General features: G+C 44.9%; 1 protein-coding gene across 5 annotated transcripts in view; it reads right to left on the reverse strand.

Annotated features, from left to right (window-relative positions):
* Positions 1-20,272, reverse strand: part of Sh3d19 (SH3 domain containing 19) — a 150,128-nt gene that overhangs the window by 22,738 nt on the left and 107,118 nt on the right. For 3 of the 5 annotated variants that reach the window (XM_074041274.1, XM_074041276.1, XM_074041275.1), the window contains 6 exons: positions 18,908-19,046; positions 18,612-18,774; positions 16,437-17,408; positions 10,160-10,267; positions 5,069-5,181; positions 52-113 (listed from right to left, as the gene is read on the reverse strand). In XM_074041274.1, the coding sequence (XP_073897375.1) occupies positions 52-113; positions 5,069-5,181; positions 10,160-10,267; positions 16,437-17,408; positions 18,612-18,774; positions 18,908-19,046 (1,557 nt within the window). The remainder of the gene's footprint in view (positions 1-51; positions 114-5,068; positions 5,182-10,159; positions 10,268-16,436; positions 17,409-18,611; positions 18,775-18,907; positions 19,047-20,272) is intronic. The other 2 variants (XM_020155318.2, XM_074041277.1) reach the window with 1 other exon arrangement.

Here is a 20,272-nt window from a genome sequence, read left to right on the forward strand (position 1 = left end):
AGCCAGTGTCTGTGCCATTAGTTTTTCTTTAACTTTTCTCACAGTACTTACCTTGGTGGCAACCTGGGGGGTCCTCGCACAAAACCTCCTGATTCACCAGTGGGGTCAGACGCCTACAAGTATCAGAGAATGCTTTTTAATCAAGATTAATCTAAAACAAGAGCTTGGCAAGAGGAATTTTGGACAGCTTGGCTAGTCTGTAAGTAGAAATGGATTGAGTCATACAAAATACCTGAAAAGAGTTTTCAGCCCGTATTAACTCACTGCTCACTCCTACAAATTACCCATTCCTAATACAGGTAGAAAAAACCCAGAGGAAGAAAACCATGATGTCCTGGCTATGCGCCCAGTGCCCCATGAGATATGAAGGGGTGACATGTAAACCAGGGTGGGTTAACACAGGAACAATTTAAGCAGGCACTGTATGGAATGAAACAAACATTTGGTATTTAATCATTCCAACTATGCACAGGAAACACAGTGGTCCTGAGTTTAAACACATGGTAAAGTGAAGAGGTTATTATTTACTTCCTTTGAACAGGAAGATCTTATCTCCTCACTGGATAGTTTCAACATTTTGCAGTGTTTTTTTTTTTTTTTTGGGTGGGGGGGCAGTGGGGCCGGGGTTTGAACTTAGGACTTTACACTTGTAAAGCAGGCACTCTACCACTTGAGCCACATCTCCAGTTCATTTTGCCTGGTTATTTTAGAAATGCGGTCTCATGAACTGTTTGTCCAGACGCCTTGAACCATGATCCTCCTGATCTCAGCCTCCCAAGTAGCTAGGATTACAGGCATGAGCCACTGGTGGCCGGCTTGCAATGGGTTTGAACTAAAAGCTAGTGGGACCGTAAAGAAGCAGAAGGGGTGGCCTGAAGGAAGGCTGGAGAGGAGAACAGAAGACATCCAAGAAAGGTGTTTGCACCAGCACAGCAAAGGGGTCAGATGGGCAGAGGGAAGGGGGCAAGGTGGAAGGTTAAAGGTGGGTGGAGTTAGCCCAACAGCAGACAAGAGGACATGGAAGGAGAAGAGTCCCAGGAAGGTTTCTCTGCCCTCAGAGAAACCTCAACTGTTCTCTCTACATAGGTTTTCTGAGCATGCTGGAGCCAGGGTTTGGGAAATGAGCACAAATATTTTTGTATCTTCTGTTGTGGGAAGTTAGAAGATCTCAAAGCCAAAACATCTGTGGTTCTTTTTGAAACAAAAATTCTTCTAATTTTTGTTTGTTTGTTTGTTTTAATATCCTACTAAGACCTGCTTTTCCTTTCCTACTTTTTAATTACTTATTTATTTTTGTGGTACTGGGGTTTGAACTCAGGGCCTACACCTTGAGTCACTCTACCAGCCCTTTTTTGTGATGGGGTCTTGTAAATTATTCGCCTGGGTCTGGTTTTGAACCACGATCCTCTTGAGCTCTGCCTCCTGAGTAGCTAGTATTACAGGCATGAGCCACTGGTGCCCAGCCTTTCCTACTTTTTAAGAGCCCAACATGACACCCAAGAAATAATATTTCTAGAAGACCTCACAGGGGGAAAACTGGGAGATGCTTAAAATTGTAACGGGGGCTTAATGATAGCTTGGGAATCTTTGTGCTGTTTTCCTCTGTCTTATCTTATAAGCGAGTTATAACTCATTTTGTGATTTTTCATCTCATGCTGAGATTTATAACTTTTCCTTAAACGGCAAAGATTAATTGCTAGTAACAGTGCTCACTTAAACACATTTCAATGTTTTAAAATCCCATTTTAAAAAACAAATTAAGCTTGCTTTTAAAACTTGATTTCACTAATGAGCTCAGTTAATGTAGTGAGGCAAGTCGCCAGTTCATAAACCTGCAATATTCCAGAACATAACCCATGTCTTCTGAATAGGCTGCTGCCTGGATTTCTTCCTGACAATACAGCAATGATAAAATGCACTTCTTTGGTTGCTTTTAAACAAACTCTAGCAGATAGGAAGAAACTTTATTTCTTCTTTTTTTTTTGGCAGTACTGGGGTTTGAACTCAGGCCCTTGCACTTAGATGCTCTACCACTGAAGCTATACTCCAGCCTTTTTATGTTAGCCATTTTTCAGATAGGGTCTCTCATTTTTGCCTGTGGGCTTGGGCAGTGATCTTTCTGCTTAGGCCTCCCATGTAGCTGAGACCATAGACTTGGTTGACATGAAGTCTTGCTAGTTTTTTTGTCCAGGTTGACATTTAACCTCAAGCCTCCAAATTCTGCCTCCCAAGTAGCTGGGATTACGGACATGAGCCACCATACTTGCTGTTTTTTTTTTTAATTCAGGGTCTTGGTATGTATCCTAGGCTAGCCACCTTCCTTAGCCTCGCAAGTGCTGGGATTACAGGTGTGGACTATCATGCCTGATTTAGGGAGAAATGTTTATTGCTTTTCTCAAAATTAGAGTTGTTACATTCTTTAATAATTAAGGATAATTTTAAAAAGAATATTAACATATAAATGTGACACGAGGAGGTATAGATGATATATTGTAATAAGTACATAATATATTCTCCTAATTTCGATCCACTATTTGCTGTAATTTTTTTTCCCCTGGGTAGTGATATTCTTTTGTTTTGTGGTGCTGGGGCTGGAACATGGGGCCTTACACATGCTAGGCAAGGCTCTACCACTGAGCTACACACTCAGCCCAGTGGTGCTACTTTTGGTAGGAGACATTAATGTTTAATTTCTTGATTTTCTAGAGTGAGTAAATTTTAAATCAGAATAAAAAGGTCAGTACAGGGATGTTAGGAGCATTCTGAAAGGCTTTGCCATACCTGCCATACCTGACCTTCTCCAAACACTGACACAAGGGCCATTGTCTTAGTGTTGCTCAGGGGTCACGTCCAGGTTCTGTTGACACCATCGGAAGATGACTGATTAGGGATTTCCTACTCTTCAACACAGCACACATAAATTGAAGCCTTCCTCCATCTATTTTTTGGTAGCTTTTTTTTTTTTTTCTAGTTTGACATCTATGAACTTTGACATTTGGTGTGTTTGGCTAAGCATTTTAATTCCTGACAAAGTTACTTTTCCTGCTTGTATTGTCTCTGAAGACGCCATCTTTTTGTTCATCTGCATTATTATTATACTTTAATTTCAGAATAATTCCCCAGTTTTTTGTTTATTCCCCAGTTATTTCTCATTTAAAAAAGAGAATTACAAGAACTGGTCCTGCTTCTTGCGTCCTGAGTTCAAAATCAGCCTGTCCTGCACACACACTCCTGCTGCTGTGCTCTGTCTGACTGCTTACGTACACTATGTAGTATCTCCCCACTCCGTGGACCAGTTGGTGGCTTCCTTAGGGGACTCTTTGAGAGCCCTGTGTTCCCATGATAGGCAACAGGCACACAGGTGGCTGCTGCTGCTGGCAGAATCCAGGCACAGTGGCTCTGGCTATGACCCTGGAGTCCCTCGTCACTTAAGTGAAGAAAGTGTAGTGTAACAACTGCAGCCACCTGACCCTCGGATGGGAAGTCCCCCAGCATGCAAGTAGTAGAGAGTTTTGGTGCTGTCCTGCAGAGAATGCATTCAGTAACTAATTCTCAAACAAAAGGAACACCTGAGGCATTCCGCTGACTGGCTGAGTCTCTAGAAATTCCTACATGTGACTTCAGGCAAATCATCTAAACTGTGGTCTGTTCCCTCATCTTTTCCCGTCAGACTCTGTGTCTATTACGCCATGCACTTACGGAGGTACAGACCACTCTACCTTCCTCTGTACCAGCGCGGGGCGGGATTTCCCCGTGCTGCCCACGGAGGCCCAGACAGACGTGGAAGGTTTAGTCTGGCTTCCTTTTCTTGTTTTTCTACAAGGCGGGAGTCACTTGTGGACTGCTTAATGCTGCGTGCAACAATACCTAATATTTCAATGGGCCTTTGAGGACCACGGAGCCATTGCCTCCCTCACTGAAGGGCGTGCACGCCCACTCACCAACTCTCAGGTCCTCTCAGAGCAGAAGCCAGGCACCTTCTCAAGCGACGATCCCTCCAGGGAAGTCTGGGGTTTTTCCACTCAACAGCACTATGAGAGGGGAACGTCTGTCCTCTTTTGGGCTTTCTTGGCCCAGTTTTAATAAAAATTTATTACCAAGTACTTTGAAAATACAAGTGATCACTAAATTTTAATTCATCGTACGGAAAGTCTCATTAACTTGGTGCTGGCTAATTTAATTTAATGTCTTCTTGGAAGAAATCTCTCTTCACTGAGTGATTAGACGGGTTTGCCTGTATGATAAGCACAGTTAACGTGCAGGATTATAACTAGTATAAAATCCGAACTGAAAATTTGGCTCAAAGAATTTAAGAATTGATTTCTCTTGAAATGAGCCTTTAATATCATCCACCAAGTGGAAAAATTTTAAATGCACGAGGTTGAAATTAAAAGTATATGTTAAAACGTCTTTGACCATCATCTTAACAAATATACAATAAAACATTATTTTTTGAATTAAAATTTTTTTCTTAAATTTCAGATTACACACTTACTAGGGTAATTATCTTAAATTATTTAGTTAAATTAAATAAAAATGGACAATTTTGGGCTGATGGGGTGGCTCAAGTAGTTAGAGCGCCTGCCTAACATTAAGGCTCTGAGTTTAAACCATAGTAGCACCAAAAACAAAACAAAAACAAACAACGAAAAAACTGGGCAATTTTTCTAACTCTATTTCCACAAATATTAAACATTTCTTGAGATTTTTAATGACCTCATCATTAGCACCTTTTAAAACACAATGTCATCGTATTGATACAGGACAAATTATTTTATAATGAAGTATGATGAATTAACCTAATCTCTCTATGGGGACTTTTAAATCATTGCACATCACAGTTAGTACTTGAGGCTTAGTAGTTGTTTTCTTTCTTCTTTATCTCTCTCTCTCTCTCTCTCTCTCTCTCTCTCTCGCTTTGACAAGGTCTCAGTATGTAGCCCAGACTGGCCTTAAACTCTTGATCTGCTTGCCTCAGCCTCCTGAGCTGGGATTACAGGCATGAGCCACCATGCCTGGCGGAAATTGCTTTCTCTTTGATCCAATGCAATCTGTAATGATCACTTACCAGGCTTCTTGCTCTGTCAGCATTACTTGGCTTTCCAGACACTATTCCGTAAGTGTTTCCAATAGGTTTTTCAGCAGGGAGAGGAGGTGGGGTTTGTGGTTCTTCATGTAAACCTGGGAAAAAACAGCAGTAACTCATCAGCAATGTCTAGTCTGAGATCCCAAAGAATGGAACGATCACAGCTTGGCTCCTTAGGAAAATGGCTGTCATAAAAGACCTGCATAAAGAACTGACAGTTAAACACTCCTTTGAGGTGAAGGAGCTCTCAAAGCCCCAGAAAATCGAGGCGTCAGTCAACGTCAGGAAATTTTATTATGTGTCATAGGTGAAATTTTGCCACGCTATCCCCACAGCTGCCGGCACGGGCTCGGGCACTCTGCCTGTTCCTTTGACCACCATCTGCACTGGATCTGCCTGCTCCACCAGCTCATAGCCAGTTCAGCGCCAACTTCATTCATTAGCATGAAGTAAAACTGAAATTTCAGCTCCTCGGTTGCACCAACCACAACCCCAGCCCTCAGCGGCTACTTGTGGAGCGCAGATGGAACACTTCGATCTTCACAGAAAGTTCTATGGCCAGCGCCACCCTAGGGAACAGCCTGTGCATTTTACAGATGAAGAACCTGAAACCAGGGGCTACCCGAGGTCCTGATGTCATTGTCAGATTTTTTTTTTTTTTTTTTGGTTTTGAACCCAAAAGCCTGTGCTTGTTCTAATAAGACATGTTGATTACAGTTTGTGGACCCAGCCGTCCCTGATCCAAAATAACCACATTTTCTAATTCATTTGTCTAGATTAATAAACATAGTGAAGGACGGATTGCAGGAGGTCCCAAAAGGTGATAGGTGGTCAAGGAGACACCTCTCCTTCCCAGGAAACCTCCATCTACACCTGAGAGACATCTCTGCCCTCAGGCAATGCAAAAGGCAATGCAAAAAAACCCCAATCTCCAACCTGACTCACCCCTGCATTCCCTGCCATGCAGTCTTGCTCTTCTCTTCTCTACAAATAAGATCTTTCAGACCTCTGCTCCTGAAGTCTGCCGGTGCTTTCATTCTCAGAGTGGGCTCAAGAACCCTAAGCACCTGAAATTCCTGCGCATGTCATCTGTGCATTAATAATTAACCCCAATTAAACAAACAATACCTTTAAATCCAAGCTACAGCCACATCTCTGTAACAGTGTACTCCCAACTTGTGTTAAAGGAAGAAAGCAAAGACGATCAGAATTAATTAGAACCAGCTAATTAAAATCTGTGTGCACAAATACAGGGAGCACAGTGACTGTAACCCACTGAAGAAGGCGAGTCACCTCTCATGGGGTTGGCTGAGGCACTGAAAGGACATGGGGACACTCATTTGTCCAAATGGACTGTCCTATTTCTATTCTGCAGGAATGACCTGTGACAAGAGGAGGCTCTGTGAGGCGCCTGTTTCATCCACAGACAGGAAAACGTTCTCAAAGGTAGGAAAATACCCGGCTGACTGTGGGGAAGGCAGTGATTAAGATTGGCAAGCATTCTCGGCGAGCGCAGGGCTGCCCTGGGAGTTAGATAAGATGCACACGGGCCACCTGTGCATCTTCACAGTCTCCACACAGCAGACCTTCCCCTTCCTGCACTTTCTGGTTCTTTTTATTTTTGGTGATATTGGGGTTTGAACTCAGGGCCTGGCACTTGCTAGGCAGATGCTTGAACCACTTGAGTCAAGCCCCCAGAACTTTCTTTTTTTTTTTTTGCTTTAGTTTTTTTCAGATAGGATCTTATGCTTTTTGCTGGAGGCCAGCCTCAGACTTGACCCCCTATCTATTCCTCCCGTGTAGCAGAGCTTGCCCAGCTCATTTGTTGAAATGGGGTCTCGCTAACTTTTTGTCTGGGCTGGCCTTGAATTGCAATCCTTCAGATCTTTGCCTCCCAAGAAGACGAGATTATAGACATGTACCACCATACCTGGCCTGCACCTTCTGATAGAAGTAATGGATTACATTTAATACCTTGGAAGAAATATTTAAGAGTACAAGGTAGCAATGTGCAGGTAGTGAGGAGGGAGCTTACAGGCAGGAGGGGGCATAGGGAGTGAGTGTCGGGTATGTGAGTGACGAGCTCTGGAGAGAGGAGACGTCTAAGTTCAAATAATCTGGGCAGTAAATGTAGCCCTGAGGAACAATGGCATTTGTGTAAAGACCTGAAGGAGTGGCAAGAGAAGGAGCCACCCAGACCTCTGGGTCAGAGCCTCCCCTGAGAAGAAACAGGTTCCAAGGGGGAAGGAAGCCGCTCCTTCCTTCCCTGTCTGTCCCAACTTCCCCAGCACTAGAAGTCTCTCTCTTTTTCCTCTGCGTGGCTTAGTGACTGTGCTGATAGAGCTCTGGGGAGATGGTTTTTCTTGAAAGCCACTCTTCAGAAGCCACTGTGGCATGACACTTCTCTCCTACACAGTGGTCTAGAACTCAACCTTCTCACAGGAAGCTTGGTCAGGCAAATAACTCAAGGTGCGTCCTCGGCCTGTCCCTTCCAGGACTTTGTTAGCAGGCTTGAAACCACTGTCCTCAGAAGTCCCGCTGACATGGTTGGTCCCTGGCTGGCCTCTGGAGACTAGGATTTAGGACAGTTTCCACTATTCTGAGAAAACCACGGGAATGTGCCTTTTGTTGAGTGGTTTCCCTCTGGGATTTAAGTTTAATGCATCCAAAACTCCTACAGGTGGCTCTGGGAGCAGCACCCAGTAACCACCCAGGCCAATGACTTTTTACACCCGCTGTCCCAAGTCCTTGTGTGAGAGTTCAGTATGTCCTGTGTGGCCCATGCTGGAAGACTCTGGGAAGCTTAGACCTTGTTCCCTCAGGGTTTCACACCATCTGCCTTCTCCCTTTACTGATTCAGCCTCATTTACTTTTCAATAATTCTTGTTACTGTTGTTTTTGAGAAACAGCCTTGGTACTTAGCCCAGGGTAGCCTTCAATTTGCAATCCTCCTGCCTTAGCCTCCCTAGCACTGGGAACATAGGCGTGCACCACAATGCCTGGCTGTCTCATACACTTCTGCTGTACTCAGACTATCCTCTGAGTCCTGTGAGGCCTCCTAGTGAATCATTAAACCTGGCGGTGTGGTGGCACCAACCCAACACGGATAAACGTAAGTACATGGCCTGTGGGTGTAATCAGTGGTAGGGTGCTTGCCTAGCACGTGTGAAGCTCTGGGTTGATCCTTAGCATGGAAAAAGCGACAAAACAAACTCAAAAAAGTTGTGCTACTGTTAGAAATATCTTTAAGATATTGGGGTGTCATGAGAGAGACAACACAGCTCAGAAGTCACTAGGCAAGGCAAAATTTACTTCTGCAGAAGGGCGCATACCAGAGTCTGGGAAGCAAGCACACCAGGCAGGAAGTCCACTTGGGTTTTATCTCTAACGCAATGCTGCCCCTCCCCTGGATTGGGCAGGTTTCAGGTTCATGGTCTACGTGGTTGGCTAATTAGAAAGTGGCCAGGTCCAGAGGGGGCTTTGGGAACAAAGAAGTTTAAAAGTTCAGGGAAGTAATAACTGTTTTAGGTTATCAGCTACAGAACCAGGGCATGTAGCAGAATTTTGCCCTGGCTGGTCTGAGGATAACAATTCTTTGTTCTTAATAGAAACTTTTATCAGGTTAAGCAGAGTCCATGAAGCTAATGTATGGGAAGTGCAGTTATTACTGATTAAATCTCTTGACAGAAAAGACCCAGCCTAAGCTGATTCTGACAGTTACTTAAAACCCATATTAATTTCCAGCAATACTCACTGATGGTATTTCACCATGCCTGGTAAAATCAGAATACACTTAACAAGGTAACAGGAAATAGGCAAACATGGATTAGCTATCATTTCACTGATTTCTGGGCTACTTAACACTGCCAAAGAAATGATTCCACCTGATCTTTAATCTAACACTACAATGTAACTTCCTGAGAGGCGAGAACCTGCCAGAATTTGACATGCTTGCCTTTTCTCCTCTTCATTCTTCATGGCAACTCTGTTCAGTTCTCTCACTGCTGGGCTGAGAGTCATCAGTTAATAACAAAACCATCAGGACACTAAAGCCAGCATGATCCTTGGGAAGGACTGTGCAGAAAAATCAGCAAACAAAGTAAAGGGGTGCCTACAGATGAACCTGCGGTGTGTCATGGGAGAGGCCTGGGGCCTGGCTCAAGTGGTAGAGCACCTGCCTAGCAAGCATGAGGCCCTGAGTTCAAACCCTAGTAACACCTACCCCCCAAAATTCTATCCATCATCTGTCAATGACCTAAAATAAACACTTCTGGTCTTTTTGGTTTTTCCCTTAAAATAAATATTGTAAAGCTCATACAGAATTTCATTCAAAAGAATCAAGTAAGGAAGTATATCAAAGTGTAGTGATATACTAATTTAAAAAGTATCTTTATTTAGCAATTGCACCATTATAAGAAGAAAAACATATATATCCATATCTATAGCTAACTACTTTTTTTTTTTGGTTAGGACCAGGGTTTGAACTCAGGACTCCACATTTGCAAAGCAGGCAGGCTCCCAATTGAGCCACACCTCCAGTCCATTTTGCTCTGGTTATTTTGGAGATGGGGGTGTGTGTCTCATGTATTGACTTTGAGCTGTGATCCTCCTGATCTCAGTCTCCCAAGCAGTCAAGATTACAGGTGTGAGTCACAGCGTCCAGCTTGTTACAGGTTTTTAGAGCTTCGGGTACAGCTCTTTACACAATTCACGGTGGCCATATTTAGATCATGTTGATGAGCCAGCCACTCCTTTCAGACACGGATAACTTGAGATTCAATTACTTTCCCACTGCCCATCTTTACTAGGGGTGCTAGCATGGGGTGCCACAACTGTCCTGAGATTCAGCCTCCTTCTACTCTGTCTGCCTGAAAATGACCTGAAAGAACGATGAAATACAAATTTACTGCACTAATTATCCAAAGAGCTTTGGGAAAACACCTCCTTCTGAATGTCCATAACTGAGAACAATAAATGACAGTCACACATAATTCCAAAAGCAGACATTGACAAATTAGCATGTATGTCCCCGGGCCCTGGGAGAAGCAAATAAGGAAGCAGAGACATGCTTACATTTTCCTGGTTTGGCTGGGATTCGGATGACAGTGGGCTTCCTGGTGGCTGCTGGCTGAACTGCTTTTTCTTTTGTGGATTCTGTTTTTGTGGGGAGCTGAAAGGGATCTAATGGAAAACATGGTTGATTTTGCATGTTTTAGTTAACACGGATTCAAACAAAAAACCTCATTCATAATTTAAGAGCCATATCTTTCACGCCCCAGGGAAAACTATTCATGGATAAACAAAATCTCAGTTTGCAGAGACAAAAACAAAGTTGGCACTCATAAAAGAAAATAATTTAGTGCTCTGTAAATAATTCATATGGCTTTTCTTCCTCTCTGATGAGAGAGCTGGCACCATTCCAAGTTATTAGAAGCCATTTTTGAGGGCAGTGTAACCATCTTACAAGTGGCTGCCTGAAAACAGGACCAACAGAAACAAGATGACAATCTTTCCGATTGCAAAGCCTCCCTGCCCGGTTCCCCCAGGTTGGAAGGACCCCCTCTCTCCCACATCCTTCCCCTGTCACAGGCTCACCAGGGCCCTGTCCTCTCAGATCCCCACCTGGCACAGTGAAGGGGACCAGGCACGTCAGTGGCATGAAAGGGAAACACATCTTATTCCAGGATAAAATAAGACATCTCTCTTCAAATCTTTAATTTTGGGGCCAGGATATAGGACTTAGCATTTCTCCATCTTAACTGATTTAAAATATTTTATATTAACATATTATAGGTTAAATTATTTTATATTAATATTTTACATATTAATAAATTAAATATTTTAAACTATTTTTACTGAAAGAAAATTTCTTTAAATGTTCTTTTCAGTGATTTGGAAAAATGACAATTTTTTTTAAAGATGAGGAACCTAAAAATAAACAGATTAGCAAAAATAAAATAAAATGCTCTGTAACAGAAACTCTGTAGTGTGCATGGGTCTCCCGAGGCTGCCTCTGTGAACCCACAAGGGGCAGACCGGGTGGTGTCTAGATGCCTACTCTCCTTTTATTTTTTTTTTGCTTTTGAAGTTTTTTTTTTTGTAGTACTGGGGTTTGAACTCAGGGCCTCACGCTTGCTAGGCAGGTGCTCTACCATTTGAGCCACTCTGCCAGCCCTGTCTTCTATTTATTTTTAATTGTGTTAGCTGCTCTTTAATCACATGTAATGATTCTGCTATAATTACAGCAGGTCTCTGTGAAAAAACTCCTTTCTCCAGATGGTGAGGCAAAGAAAAACCTTTATGGATGATGGTGACCAGGTCTCTCTTGTGCTATATCGTATGAAGCTCACTTTTTAAAAGTATTTTTGGTGGTGCTGGGGATGGAACCCAAGGCCTTGTGCAGCCTTATGTATGCTAGGCAAGCACTCAACTACTGCTCCATGTCCCCAGCTCCTGAAAGTCACTTTTTAAGTCTTTGCACGAGAGGCCTACTTTTCCAACAGAAATGATAAGTGGCAATGTATAAAGCAAGGACGCGCTTCTTATTTGGGAGCTACTGGCCCTGCCAGGTAAGAAAGCCGACCAGTGGTTACTTGTTAAAATATTTACAGCTCACTGGGCATTGGTGGCTCACGCCTGTCATCCCAGCTTCTTGGGGAGGCTGAGATTAGGAGGGTCACAGTTCCAGGCCAGCTCAAGCAAAAAATGTGTACTTATATCAAAGCAAGGAGCTGAGGGGGAAGCAGTTCTCTTTCTGGGGCAAAGATGACAAGAAATAACTCCGTTTCTTTCAGCCTAATCACACTTCTGTTCTCTTAAGAGAAGATGATTTGCTGTACATGGTGGTGCATCTCTATAATCTCAGCTCTCGGGAAGCGAGGCAGAAGATCTCGAATTGGAGGTCAGTCTGGGCTCTATAGTAAGTTCCAGGCTAGCATGGGCTAAATAGTGAGACCTAGTCAGGAAGGAAAGGAGGGAGCGAGGGACAGAAGGAGGATGGGGTGATTGGTTAACTTAAATGGGATAAAAGGTGTATCTATCTATCTATCTATCTATCTATATCTACATACACTGAACATGTAAACACATGTATACAAATGTATATATATACATATATATGGTGAAAACCAGTCCCATCCTCTCCTTATATACCCCTCCACACACATTCCATATGACTTTTGACACAAACAGCTAAAAACCCACAAAAACTATTCTGTATCTTGCATTGTTCACCTAATAATTGGAAGTTGGCCCACATCAAGCAATAAGGAGTACTTCTTAGTTCCCACACAATACTCCACTGTACGGGAGTCCCAGAATTTATTTAGGCAATCCAAGTCTATTTCTTGGGCTCTTAATCTGGAGCTCAGGAAATGCTGGGTGTCCTGGAACCTCCAATTGTACATACAAGTGCTAAGGAACAATTGTCAGGGGACATGAGAGGTTCACAGGTGACATCAGAGCCTCAGAATTCTGTGATCTGGAAAGGGTGAGCACCTCGGCCACAATTCCGTGGGATTATTTGCTCTTGCTTCTGTAAGACACAGGAACAATGGCTCACCCACATCTAAGGAGGCCAGTGGCATTTCCTTTGCTCCGACTTGCAGTGTTTATTCTCCTTCCTTCCAGCCCTCACACAGTCACTCTACACACTGCCAAATAAGCAGCCCCTTCCACCTCTCTCCCATGGTCCTCCTTCCTGGGTTGACAAGGGCCCCTGCACACGAGGTAGTTCTCTGCCCATTACCTGTCTCTAATGATACACTTGTCACCATCAATAGATTCCCCATCCCTGACTTGCTCGTCTGTCACTTCTTTCCCCAGGGTTCTGTTAAAAGCAGAAGTTGGCTAAACTATTCCTCTCCGTACACGTCTGTGTATGGGTGACAGCAGATACACTGTGCCTTTTGTGACAACCGGGTGTGATTTGGAATGTGTGAAGCTGATTTAGTTGTAACACTTCCCAGCCCATTATGTTAACCTAGAAGGCATTCTGCCCAAGAAATGAACCTGATATTAAATTGCTGCGTTATGAGTTTTCCTTTAATCATCGTCCTAATCTCTACACTGTTTTCATAGCCTCAGTATTTTCTGATCTCTATTTTGGGAGATTAATATGCACCTTCATTTTATGAACACTATTTTATTAGGGTTTCCTGAATTTTACAGGAAAGACAGAGAAGGAAAGGCATTTGTGACTCTCCTTACACTTACGTTCCTCTCTGGGTTTCTGACTGATGCTGGGTGATCAGGCAAGATCTCACCAAGACCATAGCTTAAATTATGATGACATTACCATAGAAATGCCGCCAGAATCACAAAGCCCCACATCGATAAACAAAATCCCTTTCAGGGCTCCAGCTGATCCTAAATGCTCTGGAGGGGAACAAGTAGACAAGCCACAAGGGCCAGCGTGTGCTCTAGAAAAATCCCTTGGGTATCCACAATATGGAGGGTGATGAGGGCTCCCTCAGAGGCAGCTCCAGTAATTGGAGCATAAAGCCGGGAAGGGCAGCACACAGCGGGTCACGCCTGTAATCCCAGCTACTTAAGAGGCAGAGTGGGAGGACCAAGGCTTGAGGAAAAACAGTTAGTGAGACCCTATCTCAACAAGTAAGCTGGGGGTGGTAGTGCCTGGACTGTAATCCCAGGTAGTCAGGAGGCATACATAGGAGGATTGTGGTCCTAGGCCAATCCAGGCAAAAACCGTGAGACCCTAGCTGAAAAAAATGATTAAAGCAAAGAGAGCTGGAAGGGTGGTTCAAGTGGGAGGGCACTTGCTAGCAAGTGCAAGGCCCTGAGTTCAAACCCCAAAACACCCACCCCACCAAAAAAACCCCCAAAACAAAACCCTATTCAGAAGGTAGAACCAGCAGGTGTTGTAACTAATTGGGTGTGAAGGTGAAGAAGTAACAAAAATAATTAGTACTTACAGACCTCTTGCTATGTCTCCGACAGTGACAGGGCTTTCCTGTCCAATCCCATCTACCCTTGCAACATGTCCCACGAGGGGCAGAATTATGGTGTCTTACAGATGGGGAAACGGAGGCCCGGCCGGGGGAAGCAAATTGCCTAGTCCCAAGACAGCTGTGGTAGAGCCTGGGGGACGCCACATGCCAACAGCAAGCCACTGGTGACTAGGCGAGAAGACTTGGGATGATCCCTCAGTTTCTCTGGGAAGGCTGGGCATGTGGACAAGCTGCCAAGGGACGTGCAAAATCTAGGTGGGTGGGGTTTCCAGTGCAGTCTAACTCCACGGTCAAGAGCGGTGGCTAAAGGCAGGCAGGGCGAGCACGTCGCTGCCCTGACAATGAAATGTGCGATGAATGGAGGAAATGCAGAAACAGAAAAGGCTGCGGGAGAGCAAGAGGCTCCGTTCGTGTCAAATGGACACTGGTGGCCTTGCTCCTTGAAGATCACCGGAATCATCTGCTTAATGATTCAGGCTCATTCTTGGCACCTATTAGCCAAGTTGCCATCCCGTGGAAGCCAGCAGCTTCTAAAAGGGGTAGCGTCTCTCCATGGTGCATGGATCCCACCCCTCACCAGTTTGGGGCTGTTGGATTTATCCATCCCTGTCTCTCTCTGAGGCCTGAAACAGCAAAAAGGTTGAAATAGAAAGTTTCTGAGTGTCGCGTGGCTGAGGAGTCATGGAAGTGTTGGGTAGTGAACATGGTACCGTGAAAAATAAACTATCAATAAGAAGATGAGGTTTGCATCTTGTACAACATCACAAGCATCGCTGAGCTCTCTTGCTCTTATTTTCCTCACCTGCAAACCAAGGCCGATTATTTATTGTGGTAAATCAAATAATATCTGAGTTGTAAGCATTAAATGTATCTGAGTAGCTAGCAGGTTTTCAGGAACATTGCAGAAACTCAGTTTGTTCGTTTTTGTCTTTTGTTAAAGACACACCAATTGCAATGTTATGTGCACAATGCATAGCTCAAAATATGCTCATGATCATTTAAAATATACCTGCAGTGTGCAGGATGTGTTGTCATTTTGGCGGCAGCAGGGTTTAAATTTAGGACCTTGTACTTGCTAGGCAATAGTTCTACCACTGGAGACATAAGCCCAGTCCTTTTTTTTTTGAGGCATCCTTGCTGTGTTGCCCAGGCTGGCCTTGAACTCTCAATTCTTGTGCTTCTGCCTCACAAAGGCTGAGATGACAGGCGTGTCCCATCATGCGCTGGCAGAACTTGGTTTTCAAGTCCTGCACTCTACCACCTGGAGGCACGCTGAACACTTACAAGGTGACAGGTCTACATGGGAAGTACTACTAAGCTTCTGTGTTCACAAATTCCACCCGAGTAAGTAAACAGTACCGGGAGTGTCACCACTCACAAGCGGATCAGCTTCGTGTGACAGATCAGAGAGAAGCTGCACCATCAAGACTCCGCGGCGACAGTGTGAGCAAAGAAAACACTCCCTCTGCCTCCTGGGAAATCTAATTGTCCTCATCTTGGCAGGAAACTTACAACTGCTGAATTTTATTTACAAAAATTTGCATTCCCAAGAGAAGATGTGTGAAGATGGAAGATGGAAAAAAATCTTCCAACTCGTGGCTGGATCTGGCTCTCTGTGTGGCTCTTGCTGGAGTCCCGTGTCCCTTCAGCTGGGCCCCTGCATGCCTGCCATCTAGGAGAAGCTTCCGCTTTGTCCTCCAACCTCCCTGGACCCCTTCGTTTTGAGGCCTGACCTTCCTGCCTCAGTATGGGGAGCCAGCCCCACAACCTAATTCGGCCCGGTCCCCTGGCTTGTGATAGTCACCACTGTGTTCCCGAGTCCCTTCTCTCTGTCCCACCTCCCACCCCGTATTTTCCCTTCCCTCCTGTCTCCCTCCCTGTCTCCATGATTCTTTCTTTCTTGTTTTTCCTGTGACACTACGGTTTGAACTCGGGGTTTTGTGATTGCTAGGCAGGCATCCTATGCTTCCCCCATCCCTCCAGCCCTTTTTGCCCTGGTTATTTTGGAGATGGGGTCTTGTTTTTGCCTAGGCCAGCAGGGACTGCAATCTTACTTATGCTTCTGGCTGTAGGTGGGATGACACACAAGTGCCACCATGCCCAGTGTCCCCTGCCCCCAACTTTGTTGAGAAGGGGGTCTCGTGGACTTTTCACCCAGGCTGGCCTGGAACTGTGATCCTCCCTGTCTCAGCCTTGGAGTAGCTAAGATGACAGGCATGAACTACCCGTACAGGGTTTCGTGTTTCTTACTTTCTGTGTTTACCATGTCTCTGTACACACACACCCCCCTCCATACCCTGTGCTCTGCAAACTGAAGCAGCGACGGCCACTGGACGCCCCTCTGAGCTTTTGGGTCCCCCCCACTTCTATGCTTTACTCACCTAAAACCATCTCTGAACCAGTGGATTCTTCAGCCGGGGTCCCCACGGCGGTGGGCAGAACCTCGTCATCGAAGCTGATGAGGTCGAAGTCCCCCGGGGGCCTGGCTGGGGGTCCTTCTCCCAGTGACCTGAACGCTTTGGCTTGGGATGCCACTGAGAGTCGGGGAGGGACAGGGCCTGGTTTTGGAGGAGCCGAGGGGTGGGCAGGGGGTTCCGAGGACACTGATTTTTTGGGCAGCAGGGGCCTTGGGGCGGGAATTGGGACTTTCTTCCCAACCTCGGGGTTCTCAAACCCAGGACCCCCGCCTGAAATCTCATGATTGACACCTCGGGTAAGGCCAGGAATTGGCTTCTTTGGCAATTCAGGTTTAGCTCCTGGGGTGCTTCCTGTTTCTTGGGGTGCAGAGTGTGGGGCGAGCCCTTCCCTGGAGGTCACCTTGAGTCTGTTTTCAGCCCAGCTGTCCCAGTCTCCAGAAACTCTGTGGGCAGCTGGTTTGGGAGCCACAGAGGGCTTCACACAGGGAATGGCAGGTTTTGGGGGGACAGTGCGTGGGGTGACTTCTGGTTTCTTCAGCAGACCTGGGGTTTCTGGACTTGTCTGACCCTCGAAGGCTTTGATCCTTGGACCAATCTTATTTTGGCTTTGTTCTGCATTCATAGTGTTCACAGGACAAGCTGTGTCGCTGGCACTGTCCAACAGACACTGTGGCCAGCCCGGGGTGGCCGGCTCTTCTGGGACAGCTGGACTGACTTTCTGGTGACTTCTGTCTTTAGTGTTGGTATCTCTAGCGACTGGCCGGAGGTTGCTCTTGGATCTTGGTCTTGGCACTGGACATTTTGTCGCACTGGGGTTTTCGGGACAATTCTGTTCTTCAGGAATGTCGAAGACTATTAAAGGTCCCACATTTGATGACACATCACGGGGTGAGGCCACTGGGGAAGGCTGCAGAGGCTTGAGAGGCGCTGGCAGACCTGCGACATCACCACGAGCAATCGGGAAGAAAAAAGATCATGAGATCTGAGTTCCTCAATTAGGAAAAAGCATCACAAAATCATGGGGTGGTGTTTGTGCTCAGCCTCCTACGGGAGTGTTCCTCGCTGGTATTTGTTCATGCAACAGATACTCATTAATAGATATTTAAAACACTACGAAATTCTTGATTCTCATAAGGAACCATTTTGAAGGAACCACTTCTAGCTGGTTGTCAAAATACCAACTTTTTTTTCTTTTGGTGGTACTAGGATTTGAACTCAAGGCTTTACAGTTTCTAGGCAGGTGCTCTACCGAGCTCAAGCCATGCCTCCAGCCAAAAATTCCATCTTTCATGATTTATTTTTCCAAAGCAGCTTACTCTTATATATCTATTACCCTAACAAAATATGTCTTAAAAGTTGTGCTTTTTTTTGGCAGTACTGGGGTTTTGAACTCAGGACCTCATACTTGCTAGGCAAGTGCTCCACCACTTAAGCCATGTTCCTAGCCTTTTTTGTTTTAGTTATTATTTTTTTTTTTCAGATAGGGACTTGCATTTGTGCCAGGGCCAGCCTGGACCACAGTCCTCCTATTTACATCTGCTGCGTAGCTGGGATTGTAAATGTGAACCACCATGCCCAGCCTGTTTGTTAAGCTTGGGTCTTCCTTGCTTTGTGCCTGTGCTGGCCTTGAGCCATGATTCTCTGATCTCCACTTCCTGAGTAGCTAGGATTACAGACATGAGCCACCAAGCCTGGCCCCAGCTTGTTTTTGTGAGACAGGGTCTCACTACCTTTTGCCTGAGGTGGCCTTGAACTCTGATCTGGACTCTGCCTCCTGAGAAGCTGGGATTATAGCTATGCCCTGCCACATCTGGCCACTTTTTTTTAATGTACATATGTACACAAAGAATAATCACCCTTAGTACCCTTCAAGTTTAAGTTGCTAAATGTAAAATTCTTGTCAATGGGAATGAAGGATATACAAAGTAACATGCACCAGGAGTGGAATAGATGGTGTTTTTCTGACGTTAAGCAGGGTAAGCCCGAGAGATCGGGCTGCAGCTCTTAAGAAGGATGTATAATAATCAGTGCACACACACAGTGATCGCAAAACTCAACAAATTATGCACAAATTGCAAATGACGTTTTTCCCACTGACTGCACCCCAGAAGTAGCTCAGAGCGAGGGGAGACAAACTACTCGCGTTACTTTGAGGCAGAGTGTTGTCTAGTTGTTCTGGGAAGTCAGTCTGAGTTGCAGAAGTAATTGTGCTCCTTGAAGTGGCAGTGGCGTTGGTATTATTTGTGGTGTTAACTTGAACTTGGTTGATTTCTTTTATGACTTGTTCATAAGACGGCGGGAGCTGAAAAACGCAGAATAAAACTTTTAGACATCTGTGGGCCACAGCCAAGATGTGACAGCATCATTGTTTTTCATCTTCGAATTTAATAAAAACAAACCAAAAAACACAAAGAGGCAACGTGGGGGTTATTCACCTCGGCGGGAACCAGCTCATTGGGCCTCCAAGGGCCCGAGGCAGGAGTCGGGGGAAAGCCCAGTCCTGGGGCAGGGGCGCCTGGGAACCACGAGGCTGGCCTCAGGGGCTCCGCTGCCACGATGGTGATCTCTGGACGCCTGGAGGACAGAAGTCCGGGTGAGGTTTTGTAGGTTGGTAACAAGCTATTATTATCTATCTGCAAATGTTCAAAGACTCATGGAAACGACCACCCCCCAAAAAAGTGGTAAGAACCACCAGAGTCAGAGGAAAGCCTTCTGGCCTGGGTGGTCTAACAATACACCCAGGAAGGCTTCCAAGAAGCAAATGACAGCCAACCCTCTGGAATTTGCCCTCAAGAAGTTGGAGATGCCTGGGCACACTTAGCTCTGCCCTGGTTGACAAGGACAAGGACTAAGGCCACCCGATCTCTTTCTTTAGGCTCAGCTGCTGTCTAGCCTACAGCACAAAAATGGTGTAAGTTGGAAAAACACACCAGTCAATGGAGTTGTTTAGTTTTCTGTTATTGTAAAGTGCATACTAAAATGAAGGTTACTGTATAAAAGAGTGTCCTTGGCCTCACTGTATCTCAGCTCTAACGCAAAGTTATCTTTGTGAGTTTTGAGTTTACAAGTTTACTTTTATATCCCACTGTGTCTCTATGCGCCTGGTCAATTTTGTGCATGATTTAATGATTAGTGTGTAATGTTGAGCTGTAGTGAGTTAGGCATGGCTTCTTTTCTTAATCTGGTTCCACACTTTTTTTTGGCAGTACTGGGGCTTGAACTCAGGGCTTCATGCTTGTTAGGCAGATGCTCTACCACTTGAGCCCCTCTGCCAGCCTTGGTTCTATGTTTTTATGTGGATATTTTATCTTCAACCTGATTTCCTAACAAACACCATGTGAACCTGAGCCTCTATCTTCTCCTCTAACCAACAGGAATGATGGTATCTGCTCGCTGTTGGCTAGCATTTTATGGAAAGTAAAAATAAGCATGATAATTATAAAAATTGTGCATACACACGTTCTTATGCTAGCTTGTGAGGCAGTACGACCTGATCATAGATTAAGCTTCAACTGTATTCCCTTCAACCTCTGCTTACAGCTTTTGTCTTACTAAATAATAAGAATTGTTGGCTAATAAGCGTTAAGCACTACACACACATTAATCCTACGACAACCTTGTGATGCTGGTGTGATTAGCACCATTTTGAAGATGGGAATATAAAAGCTAAAAAGGTTAAGCGCTTGCCCAAGATCACTGTGAAGTAGTGAAGCAGGATTTGGACTTGTTTTTTTTTTTTGAGTCTTTGTTTTTCATTATTCTCTACGTATGAAATTTGAAAGCAGAGATCTTGACTTTTC

Source organism: Castor canadensis, chromosome 9 (genome assembly GCF_047511655.1).
Source record: "Castor canadensis chromosome 9, mCasCan1.hap1v2, whole genome shotgun sequence".
Lineage (NCBI taxonomy): Eukaryota > Metazoa > Chordata > Mammalia > Rodentia > Castoridae > Castor > Castor canadensis.